We start from the raw sequence: 18,868 nt of genomic DNA on the forward strand, positions 1-18,868 counted from the left end.
GTTCTACTGGTTCTGTAATTTTTCTGTAGCCCCAATAAATTCAAAAACTTTAAAAGACATTATGCCACTTAATTACAAAACAAAATGAATTTTGGGATTTGCTTCAGATATTGTTTACAGTTGTTGGCAAACATGCCCTGTACTGGCTCACAGTTCAAAAGAGTAGTGAGACATAAACCCAGCAGTGAAGAGCAATACAAAAGGGGGGCAGAGGATGGCTGGCACAGGAAAGCAGGGGTCTTAGCAGGAGAAGCCGTTCCCATGAGTCTCGAGCTAGAGAAAAAGGCTAAAGAGAGAAAGGCAGCCAAGAAGAGCAGTGTTGCAAATCTGCCAGCTAATGCTGTCGAGTCCGGTTCAGGTCTGGACACCTTCAGCAGATTCCTATTCCCTGTAGAATTATACAGTTGTGTTGATAATTTAGCCCATTCCACAAATGTAGATTGCTATCTCACGATTTTCTCTATCAAGACCTGTTTCCCAACACCATTCTACAACACAGTCTTCATTCGCCACAAGACTTGTCATAAATTTTGCATAGTTTGCCTGGCTTAGTGGTGCTACCCTGTAATCCCAGCACTCAGGCGGCTGAGGCAGGAGTATCCTTGCAAAATTCAAGACCAACTTGTCCTACAAAGTGAGCTCAAGGCCAGCCTGAACTTCATAGTGTGACGCTGTCTGAAAAAGACAAAAAAAAAAAAATCTTGCATAGTTCAAAGATATATGAAGCCTCACGGCTTTTGTGGACCACTAAATGAACTTAAAATATATTTTAGTGCATTCATAGATCATCTTGAGGTGCAACATTAATGATTTAGTTAATGATTAACCTGGCTTGCACTCTGGAACCTGAAAGCAGTGGGAGTGGCTGGGCCTGCTGGATCCAGGCCTCTTCTAAAGGCAAGAGATGCTGACATATTAAAGCAGCCACCACACTCATCCTAGTTCTTTGACGTACCCAGGAGAAAGCAGTCAGGACTTTGCTCAGGTTGGTGTTGTTCAAATGTTCGTAAATGTTCTTACATCTGTTTCACTAGGAAAATGTTGTTAGCTGTGATACTTAGAGTACTTCATGGTCTTCTGCTTCTTTGGATGTTCAGGGGACAATTAAGGCCTGGAGCATTAGTTATTTATGAAAATCCACAGCAGAGAATTTACAAAATGAAGAGAAAGTAGCTGATGCCATGAGAAAACTAATACGACAACTACAGCAGCACCTGGGGGTGAACAGGAGCTGATGATAAAGTTGTGTTCTCTGCTAAACAGGTGGTGTTAGAGGGATTCCCACAAGTCTGCACACTATAGTACTGGATTTGTGTTTGGCAGGGTGACGTGTGGAGAACTGTTTTATCAATAAAAAGAGAAAGGATATGGGTGGGTGTTTGCCTCTTGAAGCTAAACGTTTGGCATGGAAATCCATCATGTGTTCCTGCCAATCTGGATCTAAACTTACACTTGTATAGTTGATTTCACCCTCAGTTGCTAATGTTCCTGAGTTCCTTTTTCATCAGCCATCAAGTAATAAGTTATTTCTCTTCCTGCTTTTCTTTGATTCTTTTCTTCATGTATTTTTCTTTCTCCTTCCCTCTGTTGCCTACTGCTCCTTTCCCTTTGATTCCTCCCTCTCTTTGTTTTTCTTCTTGTTTCTTCTCCTCCGTTTTTCAATAGTAGTGAAATCAATCAAAGAGTGGTTGGATTGAGTCTCAAATTTGCAAGCAAGTTTACATGTAAGAGACTTTTGGTTTAATAAGACACGTGGAGTTACACATATTTCTTCAACAAAATTAAGAATGTAAGATGTTGATTTTGCCCCCCTCCTCTAAGACTTGACCTAGAGGTTGTAAAAACACTGTCGCAGAGAAGCTGTAAGACCTTTTTGTCAAATAAGAGTGTACTTGAATGTCAGATTTCCACATAATGTAATCTGCATAGGTATTAATATCTTTACCTGAAAACTTAGTACCATAAAGATTCTCTATTTTTTTCTCTTTTGAGACAGAATCTCACTAAGTAGTTCTGGCTGGTCTTGAACTCACTATATAGCCCATTCTGGCCTCAAACTCACAGTGATCCTCCTGCGTCAGTCTCCCAAGTACTGGGATTACAGTCATGTACCACTATATCCAGCTATTTCTCTATCAAGCAATTTTTATGATTTAGTTAAAAAATGAGAAACTGCCTATTATGTGACAAGCATTAAATTTGTTATTTTCCTTATGTTATGTACCAACTACATCTTTTATAAATTATAAAATAAATATAAGACAGCAGAGAAACATAGAATTATAGGAAGAAAAATAAGTACCTTCACCCATAACAATAATTTAGATTTTGATAGCAGTCAGGAAAGACTAAGAACAAATACAGTCCAGGACCCCAAGAGTTGAGGAGGGTATTGCTCCCGCCACTGTCTCTCTGTTACAGATGTTCTGTAATTTTTAAGGATCTTTTCAGACTTACAAAGCTTTTGAAAGCATATGACCCAGGCTGTTCTGTTTCCATGTTCAAAATGTGGTTAATTACCACCTGTCTAGGTTTGGTGCACTTTCAAGATGGTGGCCGCTGATGGGCAAGAATTTTGGAGAAAGAAGTTTCTGACACTTGTGCAATGCTTCCTTAGAAACAGAAATCCTCCGTCTGTGTTGTTGGATCACTAACCATAACCCTAAAGCACACTTTGCTTCTGTGTACTCATTCCTTCATGCATTCTCCATTTAGTGAAACCAAGAGACTATCAGTATGTCGGGGAAGCCAGTGCTTCACTACTTCAATGTGCAGGGTAGGATGGAGTCCATCCGATGGCTCTTGGCTGCAGCGGGAGTAGAGGTGAGTTGTCAGTTCTTTGTATGTTGGGCCTGAAACGGACCACCAAAAAAGTTTTCTAAGTCAAAAGTTTTTCCTCTGAGACAAATTGTGACAACTTTTGCCATAAATAAATATATCCCAACTTATTAATAAAGAAATAAATGGTTTCACCAAATAAAATTATAATTATCTTTCCAACAAAAAGCACATAAGCAATTAAATATATTTGTGAAGGAATCAAAAGAGATGTCAAATAATTACAATGTGTAGAATTTATTTTGATTTAAATGAACTTCAAAATATCATTTAGGATATTTATACAGCAATTAAAGAAATGTGAATTCAGTACAAGGTAGGATTAAAGAATTACTGTTAGCTTATCATATGATATTTGTTCTGATATTTAAAAAAGATCCATATGTTTTAGAGATACACAGACATGTCTAAAAGTTTGCAGACCATTTTCTTTATTAGTGTGTTTGTAGTGCATAATTTTTCATTCTTTATGGGAAGTTGGTACATGGATATAACACATTTTAATTCTTTTTTACCCCCATTTCCTTTTCTCCCTTCTCTCATCCATATATCACTTGATCCCTTTCATTTATCTAAATTTTATTTTAAAGAGAATAAAGTAGAATAAAACCAAACAAAGTAGAATAAAGCCAATCAAACCAAATAGTGAAAGTAATACAGAACTTCAAAACAGAAAAATAAAAAATCAACCATGTGGTACCATAATGCCTCCTGTTATTTACAAACTTGCTGACCATAGCATCATACATAACAAAATCAAACAAAACAGAACAGAATAAAAGCAATCAAACAGAGCATGAAATAAAACAAAGCAATAAAATGGAAGAAAACAAAAGAGTGAGAGGCCAGGTATATCTCTGAGGGAAGAGACAAAGAAAGGATTTCAATGGGTTAATGGAAGAAGTATTGTGCTTTTAAGGACATTTTGTAGTTTGTGAACAGGAAATGCTACTCTGTGAGTGCTCCCCTCTAGAGGCACCACTGGTAACACTTTTAGGCACAGATTTAAGAGAACCAGACCTAAGTGAGGGGTTTCTAGCTGTTAGAGAGGAGGTCATAGACACTGGGTACGTGTTGTCCCTCAGGTGCCAAAAGAAATGGAAGGTTAAATGGTGACGTGACATCTATGAAGGGGACTTCTAATGTGACCACTTTAATACCAATAACAATGTGCTGATTTAAGCCTGGGGAGCACTCAATCTTCATAAATGTATGAAGCCTCATTCTTTCTCAATTAGTCAATATGTTTATTGACTAACTGACTAAGTGTGCAAACAAATCCAAATGGTGTGCTAGCACTACTCCAGGTTTGTTCCTTCTATAAAGGAGTGACCAAGTTTCACCATCATCCAGACAGAAGGTTGATGTTCTGACGTACACTTCAAATTGCTGGGAAGCATGAGTTCAGCAAAGGAGGGGAAAGTAGGGGCAATGTCCTCAGCATGGAAGGCTTCCTCTTTTTCTCCCCACCATGCCTGAAGAGAGTGGTGGACATGGGCTGCCTGGAGACTACTGCTCACGTCTTCTGGGTTCTCATTGCCCAAACCTTTCAGCCTCTCCATCCTTAACTATCTCATCTTGGTCATCCTCCTGTGGTGACCAAACATGATCCCTAATGCTGTGTAAGCTGGTGGCACATACTTTTAATTGCCTGCATTAACTGTTTTAGAGCAGGGAAATCAATAAAGTCTATACTATTAAACAATTTAGGAATCTATTTTCCAATTTCACAATGGTTTCATTATGAAAAACTCTTTTAATCTATGGGAAGGAAAGGAGTGATGTCATTTCCATAAAGGGTCCTCTGGGAACAGAATCTTAGTCACTGGTCATGATATACACCATGATGAGGGCACAAAAGTTCTATTCTGATGGCACTGGACATTACCGATTTCTATTGAGAGACTAAACACACCTGAATAGAAGAAATTTCCAGCCTTTATCTTCAAGGGACATCCCTCCCAAATTGTGACCTGACCATGGATGTTGTCAGGGCAGAGATGAACTCTAGAAATGAGCAGCTGTGTATGATGATCTATGTGATTTTCTTCTTTCTTTCTTTTGGTACTGGGAATTGAAGTCTTGATGTTGTGCTTGCCAGGTAGGAACCTATACCACTGAGTTAAATTTCTGGCCCAAAATTTTCTCATGAATCTAGCATAAATTTTCAGTTGGCCATAAAAAGACACATTTGCATTCCATGTCAATCTTAGAAATCTTTACTTCTTTATATCAATTATTTCAGGGATAACTGAAGTTTTAGAGACTATAACATTATGGTATGAACTAATAACATTTTATTTACTTTTTTTACTTTCAGTTTGAAGAGAAGTTGATAATGTGTCAAGAAGATTTGGACAAGTTAAAAAATGGTAAGAATGAGAATCTGAATGCTTCTGATGAGGATTTCAAGCTTTTAACATTTATGACTCAGGTTTCTAGTCACTGAGACATAATATCTACCACTCAAATTCAAAGGAGGAGAGGTTTAATTAGACTCACAGTTCTGGGGATTCAGGCCAAGGTTGACTTGCTTCAAGGCCAAAACATTGAGGCAGAGGAGTGTGGCAGAGAAAAGATGCTTAATTTGGGCCAGGAAGTAGAGTAGCAGGATGGTGCCAGAGATGTATTGCCGAGGTGCAGACATATTCTGCTAATTTTCTAAGGATTTCTTAATCCAGTGACATAGGCATATCAGAATTAATGCTTATAAATTCTCCTTGAGAACTTTACACCCAAATTTTAATTTCCAAATAAAGATAATAGCAAGTTCATAATTCCATTTTACAGAATAAAACTGTCACACCTACAACTTGAAAAGAAATATTCCCTTCTCAAATTTTCAGAGGTTCCAGTATTTTTCAAAAGTCCAAGTGAGTGTCTTTTGACACTCAGGGCAAACTCTGAACTGTGTCAGTAAAAAACAAGTTATGTAATTCAAAAGTAAATTGATACAGGGCAAATAATCCCACCCTAAAAAGGAGGAATAGGAAGAAAGAAAAATCAGATCAAAGACTGAACCCTAGCAAAACAAACATGAAGTCTATAATCCTATATCAGATATCTGGGGTACATAATAAAAAATGTGAGTTCCAAAGGTCTTGGACAGCTCCATCCCTTTGACCTCGCCAGTTGCAGCACAAATGGCTACTCATGGTCTGAAACTTTTCTCAGCTGATGTTTCATGTTTCTGGTACTTCTTACTTTCTGGTATCTCCACTACACATTTGGTTTCATTCTCATAGTGTACGACATTGCTTTCTCAGCAACTTTTGCCTGGCTTCTTAGGTCTTCTTTTTTAATCTGGGTGGAAGCCTCCCTGTATCTACAACTCTTGCATTCTGCATGCCGGTAAAAACAACACCATGAGGACAACGCCAAGATTGGCTGCCTCCTAGAAGAGTAACTTCTACATATCCTTGGGCCATGGTTGCTACCGCCCTTGAATTCCAGTAGGGCTGAGCACAATAAAATGATTCCCAGGGTACCAATATCTTTGTATACCTTTCTGAAGCAGGAATTCTAGTGTCTCATTACTGAAGTCAAATATTTACAGATTTGTATGCTTGAGCCTGTACTAGGTAGAGTCTTTCTGATTTCTGAGATTCTGTCAAGTCATTGTTATTCTTGTTCCTATTTAAATTACTTAGTTCCTTTTCATGGGGCCAATCTCTTCAACAGCCATTCCTCTTTGATTCTAAATTTATATATGGTTCCTATTGGGCCAAAATTTTGCATTTAAAAGAATTGTGCTGAACTACAAACATGTAGCAACTCCACAAAAGAAATGTAAACAAAACAAACAAAAACTTCCCAAAAATATCCTCTCAAACAAAATGAAAAACAGAAGCAACAGCAGCGACAAGAAAAAAAAAAAAAAAAAAAAAAAAGGAAGGAAATCCAGAGATAGGTCTATGGGGAGGGAAGGAAGGGAAAAGGGATGACAAACAGAATTAAGCCAAGTGTGGTGGTGCATATCTATAATCTCAGGTCTTCTGAGGATGAGCCAGGAGGATCACCAAGAGGTTGAGTCCAACGTTAGCTATGCAGTAAGTTAAAGTCCAGCCTGAACTACACGTCAAGACCCTGTCTTAACAAAAACAAAAACAAAAGCAAAGCAGTTGAGATATATTATGTACATGTACCAATTTCCCACAAAGAAGGAAAGCATTATGTACTATACACATTTTCATGACTTGTATCTAGATACCCCCTCAAAGCCGCACATGCTCATAGATTGGGCTTCTTGGAGGTGCCTGAATCTAGAGTATGTGAATATGGGTTAAGGGTATACAGTAAAAGTATTGGTCCACTGGTTGCATCATTCTGGTGGGGGGATAATGGGCATCCAATTTATAGGCTTGCAGCTTGTATGAAATAAAATGGAAAGCAGGAGGAAGATTCACTGCTTCCTGCCTGCCCTGCCTTGGACTGTTTCTCCTCTGCCTTAGCTCTATTCTGTGTCTAAGTAATGAGAAAAATAAGTAAGGCACACAGATATTAGTCAAATAACATTTTTTAAAATGCAAAAATATTTCTTCTTGACTTTTTGCCTCTAATTCCTATGACAAATCAGTCTAAGAGCAGTCAGATGTACTCATGGTACCAACTCAAAGTTGAACTATCTTGAAATTTCTGCCACTACATTAATTACTGACCTTAATCGCAGTGTCCTGAAAAGTCTCAGGACATGGGCAAATGTAAACAATATCTGTTTTTGTACCAGAGTGTGATACACATGGATTTTAATTCAAATACCAATGGAGCTTTAGTTCCCACATGAAAAATTCTGAGTCTGGCCTTTACTATCTGCATTCTGGTCTTCTGAGCTCTACGTAGAATTGATTAACAAGATCTGTTTATAGTATTTTAAGATTTATTTCCCAGAATTTTAAATATTTTAAAACTCACCTCACAAACCAAAGCTTTTAAAATATATGGTACAGTTTCAGTAGCTACCTCACTTTTCTGGTACCACTGTTCTGCATTAGCTTTCTCATCACTGAGACACATTACTTGACACCCACAATGTAAAGGAAGAAAGGTTTAATTTGGTCCATGTAATCAAGGAATCAGCTCAGGACTAGATTACTTCAAGGCAGAAATATCATGGCAGAAGTGTGTGCAAGAGCAAAGATACTTAGATTATGGGAAGAAGGAAGCAGAGAAGGGTAACAGTGTGAGAGATGAAAGAGCCATATAGAGTACTGAAGAACAGATAAACATGATTCACCTTGACACACCCAAGATCTTGCTCTACTAAAACTGTAGACATTCCTTAAACCAGTGAATCAACATATCATGCAATGCCAGCATATTGGAAGGCTTGTAGAAGAGATGGTACAGAGGTAAAAAGTAGTACAATGTAAGGAATGTAGATCCTGAAGGAGCTCTACAAATTTAAAATTCAAAACTGAGAGATCAGTTATGAAAAAGACTAGACCTCTCTGGGGATACACACCATTATCTCCAGGGCCCTCTAAATGCTCTTCTCTCTTTCTTTATAGTGATGGGATTACAGTCAATTCAGGGTCACACATTGTCCTGCCACTGAAGCACACATAGGGCCATTCATTAGATGACAGGAGGAGAAATATATGGGGCCATTATCTTTTTTCATTTATTGCATATGAGAAGTAAATATCTCAGCACCATCACAGGCTTGATAGAATACAGGATGAGATCTCTAAGTAGACACCTCCCACAGAACCTACTTTAAATGTCATGATCATTATAAGACTTACTTTGGAAATTTTCCACTTCGAATGGCATCCAAGTGTCAGTCTTGTTTCATCTCTCCACACATTCCTAAAATATTCATGAAAATAAATAATACACAAAAAATCACAAGAGATATTGCATGTACATGGATGGGAAGTAAAAGACAAATGAATAAGCGAAGATAGGCAGGGTGGTGCATGCCTATAATCCTAGTACTCAGGAGGCTGAGGCAGAAAGAGCACCACAAGTTTGAGGCAGGTCTGAACTACATTAGAGTTCAAGGCCAGCCTGAAGTACACAGTAAGACCCTGTCTCAAAACACCAAAACATGGGAATAAAATCAATGAGTTAAAATGCATATGTAAAAGAGACAGGAAGTTGATGGACTACCAGAAATTAAGAACAAAATTCTCTTTTACTTGAAGGTGACCAAGGAATAGTTATTTCCCCATTAATCACCTCCAAGATCATTTTTCCATCCTAAAATAGTAGTATCCATTGTACTTCACTGTTTTTTTCTTTCTTATTTCCAATAGATGGGCTTCTGATGTTCCAGCAAGTACCCATGGTGGAGATGGATGGGATGAAGATGGTGCAGTCAAGAGCCATTCTCAACTACATCGCCACCAAATACAACCTCTATGGGAAAGACACGAAGGAGAGACTCCTGTATGGTATATTTTCTGTTCTTACATGGAAAAATGGCACAGTGCGTATTTAGGTTACATCTTCAGTGATCAGGACCGTGGCAGGAGGATCATGACTAGCAACAAAGTGGTCCTGGATAGATATAGTGAGATGATTGAGGAAGAATACAAGATGAGATCACTATGTTCTATAAGATGACAGAAGAGTAAAGTTGTAGATTAGGATGACTGGTTCTATTAGAACATGCTATCTCCAGACACAGAAGAGTTTTCAAACACTGGTGAAGCATGAAATCAAGAGGATGGTAGACTCATACTATCAGGTCCTCAGAGCATTATAAATGGGGTTTTGGCTAACAGTTTGGGACAAGTAACATGTGTTTGAGGGTGAGTAATAGAAGTCTTGGTGTCTGGAGAGCCAAAGGAGGCAATTTCCAAGTTCCAAAAATTATAATAATGAAGAATTGACACCTAATTTACCAGCTAATCCTGACACCAACTTGATAAGAGTTAGTGGCAGCTCGCACCCATGTTATAAGGGCCACCTGAAACTTTTCATAGAATACAACAGCCTGGGTGAATCTCAAGAAACCAAGTCCAGGGGGTTTGGAAGTACTCTTCCTGTTTTGATGGAGCTACTCAATTGAAATAATATACTGTATAGAATTGATGGCAGTTCATCAAAACATTAAGTGCAGAGTCATTCGGAAATTTCTCTACAATGGTATATACCCTTACAAAATGCATAAACATTTGTACATCTTTTGATCTTTTTTGAGACAGGGTCTTCCTCTGCAGTTCTGGAAGGCCTTGAGCTCACTTTGTAATCCAGGGTTGTCTCAAACCACAGTGATCCTTCTTCTGCCTCAGCTTTCCAAGTGCTGTATACTTGTTTAGATATATTGTTAGCAGCATTATTCATAATTTTCCAAAGTAAAAGCATACCAAATATCTATAATACAGGAACAATAAGTGAAGGCAGAATAAAAGAACAAAATATGCTAGAGGCAGACAATGGTAATGCAAAGAGAGGAAGTGGTGATGCATGATAAACAAGGATACACATTGCATTGTTTTATATAGAGTAAGGAAATGAGACTGAAAAAAGTAACTTGTTCTGTGACTTTGCATGAAATGTTCACACTATTAAAGTCTATAGAGATGCAAAGTTCTGCACTTTCAGAGAGATGAGCAGTGACTGCCCATAGCACAGAACACTTTTGCGGGTGAGTTAACAAAATATTTTGAATAGTGAATGCTAATATTTTCAGAGTTCAATGAATATGTAAGAATACCAAATATTAATATTTTAAGCATGGACAATTTAGGTATGCAAATATGTGACAATAACAAGTAAATTTTTAAAAATGGTTGTAGGTACAGCTTGAAAAATCAGAAATAATTGGCTTCCATAGCATGCATTAGTTCAACTAAATTTAAAAAACACACTGAGGAAGGGTCTAGATTAGTGATGGTGAAACTTTTCAACCTCTCAGTGATAACAAACAGCCTGCTGCAGCATATATGCCTTAAGTTCGGTACCTCTGGGCTGGACAAAGCAGAGTCATGTGCCATGGAAACAAGGCCAGAGTTGGAAGAACACATGGGAGAATATTGTGGAAACCTGTTTCATGGGAAATAATTGGGAAACTTGTAACACTGGACATGGCGATGAGCCTGTGCTGTGCAAAAAAGATATGAGACAGAAGACATGTGCCTGAAAGTTTGTGCCAGGTGTTCTATCATGAGTCTACATTTGAGACACATAGGACACACAAGAGGTTTTGCACACAAACCACACAGCCGCAAATCCTGTTTATTCTCTCAGTGATGATATGCAGTGATGGCATCAAGATCTTCCCTCATTGTGACTCTGGTCCCTCCATCAGTGCTCTTTGTACTGGTACTTGGTCATGGATATGGCAAAAATTTTATGTCTTTTCTGTCTACCTCATAGACTATTCTAAGAAATGATAACAGAAAAGTGAAACTCATACTGCAATAAACAATAATATAAAAACTACCCACTGCAGAAGAACTACTTTGTAAGCACCAGATGTTCTTATTTATTTAGGTTTTAAACACTAAAGCCTAAGGAAAATTTGACTGTTGGATGTGCTGTCTTTCAGGATCGATATGTATACAGAAGGAATGACAGATTTATATGAACTGTTCTTTAAAGTGATATTAGCTCCCCCAGAGGAGAAAGATGCTGCAAAATCTTTGATTAAAGACAGAGCAAAGAATCGTTTCTTGCCTGCCTTTGAAAAAGTAAGTGAATCTACTTATAGTTTTAGAAAGCCAAATTCGGAGGTCAGGAGGAACAGGGCTGGATGCTCCCAGAGCCTTCACCTTTACATTCAGTGAACCTTTGGAAAACCAGAGCAGAGCCTGAAGGTGAAGGAATTACGTAAGGGTGGACTGGAAAGCCACATTGTAGGGTAATAACCAAGGTATAATTTTTGAGTAAATGTTCACTCTGTTACACACGGTTTAGAATTCAGCACTCAACAGGATTTCATGGTCATAAGAGAACTTGGAGAGCAATTGTCTGTGAGTCACCCTCCAGGTTGTGTGGCCCTGAAGAATGGCCTGAACTTCCATTCCAGAGCAACCTGATATCAACAGTGGATCTCAAAGTGTTCTGGCCAAGTACAGGGAGACACTTGTCTTTACAAAGTATATTGGTAGAGGGAAGGAAAGGAGGGGACAGTAAGGGATTATAAAAGATCATCTACAGGACTGAGGTACATGGCTCCAAGACCTGAGATGAAAGACATGCAAACTAAGGAAATAAAGGTCCATCGTTGCAGATATAGTCCCTACCTTAGTTAAGGCTTTGTGAAGGTAACAAAAGAACTTTTCAAAAGGACAATCATGTGAATTTAAGCTGAACAGAAACAAAGAACCAGATATGATTATAAGAGACACAAAAGTCCTGCAAATGTATTAGAGAACTAACCCATCAGTACTCATTTCATAAAACATTGCATTATTTTTTTCTTTATTCAATGAGCCAATTTATTACTGATTTTATCTAATGAAAGAAATGATAATCTTAAAAGTGATCCAATCCTCAAATATACCTCTGTAGAGTATGTGGTGCTGACAGCTTAGGATACATCACAGGGTGACAGATTCTCAGCTGCAAATTAAATCAGGTACTATGCAATCAAAGCACTCCGTGCAGAAAATGGACAGCGTATATTATACTAAGACATTTGATATTGTATTCTATTTTTATATGAAGTAACTATTCAAAAACATGTTAAATGTTTCAGAGAAATTACTACTTAAAAGGTGCTATCATCTGCTTTCCTTTTTATCCCCTATGACAGCACTTAGTGCTAAAATACTTAAAGAATAAGAATACTTTCATAAGCCTTAGTACATAAATTTAAACATCAGTGAAAGTTGAAATAAATGCAATACTGAGTGAATGCATAGTCACTGCCCAGATAACAAAACTAATACTCTACATGTCTCCCTGCAGCAGTGAAATGCTAACTTCTCATGCATTACAATTTAAGTTGCAGACATCGGCTCAGTTTATTCCTTGAGAACTCCTCATGGAGATTATACTCTACTGTAAAGAAGGAGACAGAGCAAAGGGGATAGTGAGCTGAAGTTCCCTCGGGTTAGCTCATATCCCAGAGAGAGCCAGGAGACGAGGAAAGCAGAGAAGGCAGAAAGGACGGTACTCAGGTGACCGCAGTGGTGAAGGGAGCCAGCATGACATTAGAGCCAGGGCTCCTGGGAGATGCGGACAGAGGAGGGGAGAAGCAACTGTGGAGATTTCAGGTTGTCAGCAAATGGAAACTCGGTACAACAGAAGCTGAAGCCTTCATATATGTGGAAGGTGTGGGCACAGGCTTGGGCACAACTGGGGCGTGGATATGAGAATGAGAGTGGCACCTGCGTTTTATGTAGGAGTGAGCAGAGGCCACTTCTTAGCCTCCCTCACGGGTCAGGTGAAAGATCTGGAGCACCAAGCAAACTAAGGGAGTCAGAAGAGGCAAAAAGTCAGGCTGAGAGGCTCAGGGAGAAATTAGGACCCAGTCGGCACATATTTATGATTTTGACTCCTCAAATTCTCCAGGTATTGAAGAGCCATGGACAAGGCTATCTTGTTGGCAACAAGCTGAGCAAGGCTGATATTCTGCTGACTGAACTTTTGTACATGGTTGAAGAGTTTGACGCCAGTCTTTTGGCCAACTTCACCCTGCTGCAGGTGAGTATTCCACTGCCCTCACAGAGGCAGCCCGCATCTCCCCCCATGAATCTCATTTAGTTCCATAAGGTAGTTTGCACCTCCAGCCTTCCCCAGGCCTTCAACTTCCTTCCCCGTGCCTCCAATGTGAGTGACTAGGCCTTGGATATGAGATAGGAAATTAATCTTTTTGTGTCAGGAAATGTGAGGTATATGCTACTTCAAAATTATTTTCTGTCTAACAGGGCAAGTGCTTAAAGCCCTGTGTCTTCCGGCTCCACCATTGCCCTGTTTACCTGATGTCCTTTCCTCTGCTCTGGCTTTCACTACCAGGGGTTGTGTATTTCTCTCCATAGGTCTATCGCTTCCCAGCCCACACAGCACCCTACTAACAAGCAAGCCCTACCAGTACCATTAGTGCGAATGTTGGTTATGACTAGCCCCTGATTAATATTTCCTATCTTTTTTTCAACTTGAGTTTTTCTAACTCTACATTTCCTTGCTTAGATACATTTATTTGTTTATATCTAGCAGAAATATTGTTCTCTGTGAGTTGCAAGGATAAAAATCAAGTGTTTATGTCTGAGAGGACAGGGATAACTACCACTAAATGAAAAATTAAAAGATGTGTTTCAGGAAGTTGTATTAAGCTATGCTTTCTGCTTCTTGAATTCTGTTCACTGTGTGTTTCCAGCTCTATACTGCAGCTGATGGGCCTTTGTAGGGGTGGGATGGGGGTTCCCAGGTTTTGTTAATAGTTGTTTTGGAAATTAAGATCCGCCATGAGATTGTGATTTGTATGTTGCAGGCTCTAAAAACTAGAGTCAGTAACCTGCCTAATGTGAAGAAGTTTCTGCAGCCTGGCAGCCAAAGGAAGCCATTTCCTACTCAAGAAATGTTTGAAGAAATGAGAAAGAGGTTCAAGTTTTAATATGGGTGGTACTGACCAAGCCATGCATAACAAATTTCTAAATTTTACGGCAATAAAATTTTTGTGTAAATATTGATCTCTGGCATTTCTAGATTGTATATCACAATGCAATAACAGAATTTCTTTAAGAAGACTTAACATTTATTTTCTCAATTAGGTTTGGATGTGTAACTGAATTTCTAATTTCCTGTTTTTTTTTTTTTTCTTTCTTGGTGTTTTTTGAGACAGGGTTTCACTCTGCAGTTCAGGCCAGGCTTGCTTTCACTTTGTAGCCCAGGGTGGCCTCAAACTCACAGTGATCCTTCTGCCTCAGCCTCCTGAGTGCTGGGATCATAGGCGTGTGCCACTACAGCTGACTCTAATGTGCTTTTATAGGGAATAGATATTTAATTAAAAATTCTTGTTTTCTTAGTTTAAAAATTTGCATTTTAAAATGTCACATGTACACAGTAAATACCTGTTACTCGATGTAGCATAGCAAAGCTTTCCTGCAGAAATAATTTACTATAGACCTCTATTCAGTCCATCAAAGCCTCACAGTTTCTTAGATACAGGGGTTGAAAAAAATGCATCAGGATATGATATGTAAGTTACATGTTTGTTTGTTATGCTATCTTTGGGTACCTCATTCCAGGGATATAAAAATGGAGGCATTAGAAAGCTAGTGTGTGAGATTAAGTGACATGAGAATACCTAATAATAAGGGGATAAAAAGACATTTAGTGTGTTAGATATTCTGAACCTGTGCCCAGTATAAAAGGAGAGAATGTAGGAGTTCATGCTAAAATTGCTGTTTACAGAAGTGGTGAAAAAATTGCTGTAGATAGAAATTTGTCAGAATCACAAGCTTGGAATTCCCAACTATGTATTGGCATGATTAATGCCTTCAGTTTTTTCTTTAAACCTCTAGCCTCTGCAAGAAAGGTGTCCCCCATGGCCAGTAACCAAAATCTATCTTGCAACTGGATAATATTTGTGATATGTAGTTAGTAACAGATGGTTTGTGTTTTGTTACTAAGTGGTGATACCATTGGCTTTTCTATGTTTCTTTAATGCTAGTGTGCTGTAATGTTAGGCAGAACTTTTCATAAGCAACTGTCAGAATCTTGCGGGTAAGGGCAATCCTGTAGAACTAGTGGATTTATATAGGAAAATGACCTAGATGTATGATTTCAATGAAATTAAAAATCATTCTCTTATTGTACATGATCATGTTCTCAGTTCAACAAGAATTTATTTATTTATTTTAAAGTGGGTAAAACAAAATAGATCAGAAGAAAACAATGTAAGTGACGTAGGATTTCCATGCAAGATAACGGAAGATCAACAGTGGCTCTATCATAATGTCTCATTTTCTTTTAAGTAATTGTTTATATCTTCACACATAATGAATTCATACAAAACAAAACAACATAAAACTGATCAAAACAGGATAATGAAGGCACTACAGGCCTTCAAAACCAGACCATAGGAAAATCAACAATGGCTACTGTAATGTCTCTTGTTCTCTTCAAAATCGCTGTCTATACCTTCGTGTATGTTAAAATTAAATAATACAAAACAGACTAAAGCCACTGTAAACAAAGAATAAAAGCACTACTGGATTTCATAGCATAATGATAAGAAATCAACAATGGATACCATAATGTCTCTTTTTCTTCAAAGTAATTGTTGTTATCATCACACAAAATAAAATCAATTCTCATAAAATCTTCAGGAAAAGTTCTAGGCATATAAACCTCTACACGTATATCTATCCTTTCAGCATTAGAGGGAAAAAAACAAAACAAATTACTAGAAAAACAAGAAAAAAATAAAAATAAATAATAATAGCATAGAGCCCAAAACTATGACAATATAGGCCTTCAAAATAAGGTGGTAGCCTTGTATTCTTTGATACTGTGATTTGAGGAACTATTTTCAAGATGATAATATGTAATATACTAACAGGTGATTTCTTACTGTTATGTTTTTTTTTTGTTTGTTTGTTTTGTTTTGTTTTTTTGTAGTTCTGTATTACGTGTACCCTTACACCGCTTTGGTTTGTTTTTTGTTTTTCTCTTTTTCCTCTTAAATAAAAAAAAAAAAAATAAGGTGGTAGGAACATAACTAAGGTTGTCATTTTACATAGTGATCTTCAAGAGTTACTCAGATTACCAGACATAAACATGCAAAATTGATTCAATGCTATGAGTGCTAACTGTTTTGTTCCAAGAAATAATAGAATTAGTAGAACAATCATCTTAGCTATTTTGTGTGTTTATACAAATTAGATATTTTTCTTTTCCCTTTCTTTTTTTCTCCTTTTCCCTGAGTTATTTTTTTTCTTTGAGCAGATTCTTATCTTTTCGCTATATTTATTTAGGATTTTGTTACTTATGTGCTTTTACCATTTCCTACACTAGGGAGACAATACAGTATTTACTCATGTGAAATTGATATATTTCACTTATGAGTATGGTCTCTATTGTTGTATCCCTTTACCTATAAAATTGTCGATGTGATCATTCTTTTTTTATTTGAAGAGAAAGTAACAAAAAAAATGAAGAAAAAAAGGATAGAAATAATACAGAATTAGAGAAAAATAAACAGTAAGAAATCACCAGTTGATAAGTTACATATTGTCATCTTAGAAATAGTTGTTCAGGTTACAAAATTAAAGTATGTAAAGTGATATTCCAATAGTGACATTCAAATAGTGACACTGCCAACAGTTCTGCTCAATGATTCAACAAAAACTTAGTAATATGGTTATCAGTCCTACACACTTATTTTTTAATCTTAAAGAGGGTAAGATTAAACATATCAAAACAGAATAAAACAGTTAAAAAAAACAATTTAAAGAAATACAGATTTCAAAGCAATTCCACTGGAGATCTACACTGTCTATCTTATTGTCTCTAATTTTCTTCCAAATAGTTGTCCCCATCTTCACACACATTGAATACATACTGCATATTACAGAACTAATCAAATCATTACAGGATGATGAATGCTTTTTAGGTCTTCAAGATCTGATATTGGGGAAGCCAATAATGACTACTATAGTGTCTCTCATTCTCTTTGTAGTAGCTGTCCTTATCTTTACATATGCTGAAATTGAACTTAAGTGACTAGATTAATATCATTGAACAACAAATAATAGTATTGCTAGATTTTATATCATAATGCTACAGAATTAGCACTGGGCTTCTTAGTGTCTATTCTTCTTCAGAGTATCTTTTCATTACATTGTGCATTATATAATCTGTACCCATAAATAGTTTTAAAAATTCTTCCCATGTGTGAATTTCTACATGTATATTTATTCTCTCTGTATTGTAGGGAAAAACAAATCATAACAAGACAGCAAAACAAATTCCTAGAAAAACATGCAATGAAAAAGACACATAAGATCACAATATTAGGTGATCTACCATAGTTACTATGCTTTCTCTTGTTATTTTCAATAGACTTGTCCACACCATCAGGCTTAATATAGTTAAGTATAGTATTACATAGCCATTTTTATAAAAATACAACTTTGAAAACATTAAAGGGTTGAGAGTGGTTAATAATCAAACCGGTATGGTTATCTTTTACATCTTGTCATCTTCAGAGTAGTTGCCACTACTTTTATTCTTGATACTATGATACATACCAAATTCGAATAAAATAAGCCAAGTCTAACAAATCAGATTCAAATAAGATCAGTCATAGTAAGACAATGTAAGTAAGACATATAATAATCAATGTTCCAAAAATCCACCACAAGAAAAGAATATTAAAATCAGCAGAGAAAAGAATCACTTTACCTACAATGGGAAAATTATCAAAATAACAACAGACTTATCAACAAAAACTCTCAAATCAAGATGAGCCTGGAGGGCAATAGTCCAAGCCCTGATAGCAAATAACCTCCAACCAAGACTGATGTACCCAAAAAAACTCTCTCTCAAAATTAATGGAGAAACAAGATAGTTCCAAGACAAAGAGGAACTGTGGGAGCTCATGTCCACCAACCAAACCCTACAAAAAATCCTGAAGGACACTCCAGAGAGAGACAGAGGGAGAGAGAGAGAGAAAGAGAGAGAGAGAGAGAGAGAGAGAGAGAGAGAGAGAGAGAGAGGAAGGGATACCAGGATTCCAACAACAGTGGCAGAGAGGCCTCAATGAATGGGGCAGACAGTGGAATGAAGGAGTAAAGTGGACAAATAATGGCAGAAGAACAGAATAGCAGACATGAGGCAGAGACTGTAAGCTATAATCTTTAATATAAGAAGCCCTGAGATACTAACAAAAAAGAAACACAGGCAGAGTAGATTAGGAGGTAGGATCCATCGAGATGCTCTGAATAGGAGATATACTCAACCTGAAAGACGATTAATAAACTGAGAGTCAAAGATGAGAAAACAATGCTATATGTGACAGGAAAACAGAGAGAAATAGGGACAAGTCATCCAGCAGCCACAGATGGATTGGAAAGCTATGACACTTTTGGGCAATGTAGAACTACACAGCTAGAAGGAAGGACAACTTGTG

The 18,868-nt window shown here is 37.4% G+C and overlaps 1 protein-coding gene across 1 annotated transcript; it reads left to right on the top strand.

Annotated features, from left to right (window-relative positions):
* Positions 1-961: 961 nt before the first annotated feature.
* Positions 962-14,420, top strand: LOC100379542 (glutathione S-transferase a). Its single transcript, NM_001172839.1, is given in 7 exon segments — positions 962-985; positions 2,716-2,823; positions 5,159-5,210; positions 9,096-9,228; positions 11,336-11,477; positions 13,306-13,437; positions 14,225-14,420. Coding segments are annotated over 6 exon segments (669 nt in total). The 5' UTR covers positions 962-985; positions 2,716-2,736; the 3' UTR covers positions 14,348-14,420.
* Positions 14,421-18,868: the final 4,448 nt, after the last annotated feature.

Source organism: Cavia porcellus, unplaced genomic scaffold, assembly GCF_034190915.1.
Source record: "Cavia porcellus strain 051 isolate PalLab524CR breed Dunkin Hartley unplaced genomic scaffold, mCavPor4.1 scaffold_22, whole genome shotgun sequence".
Classification (NCBI taxonomy): Eukaryota; Metazoa; Chordata; class Mammalia; order Rodentia; family Caviidae; genus Cavia; species Cavia porcellus.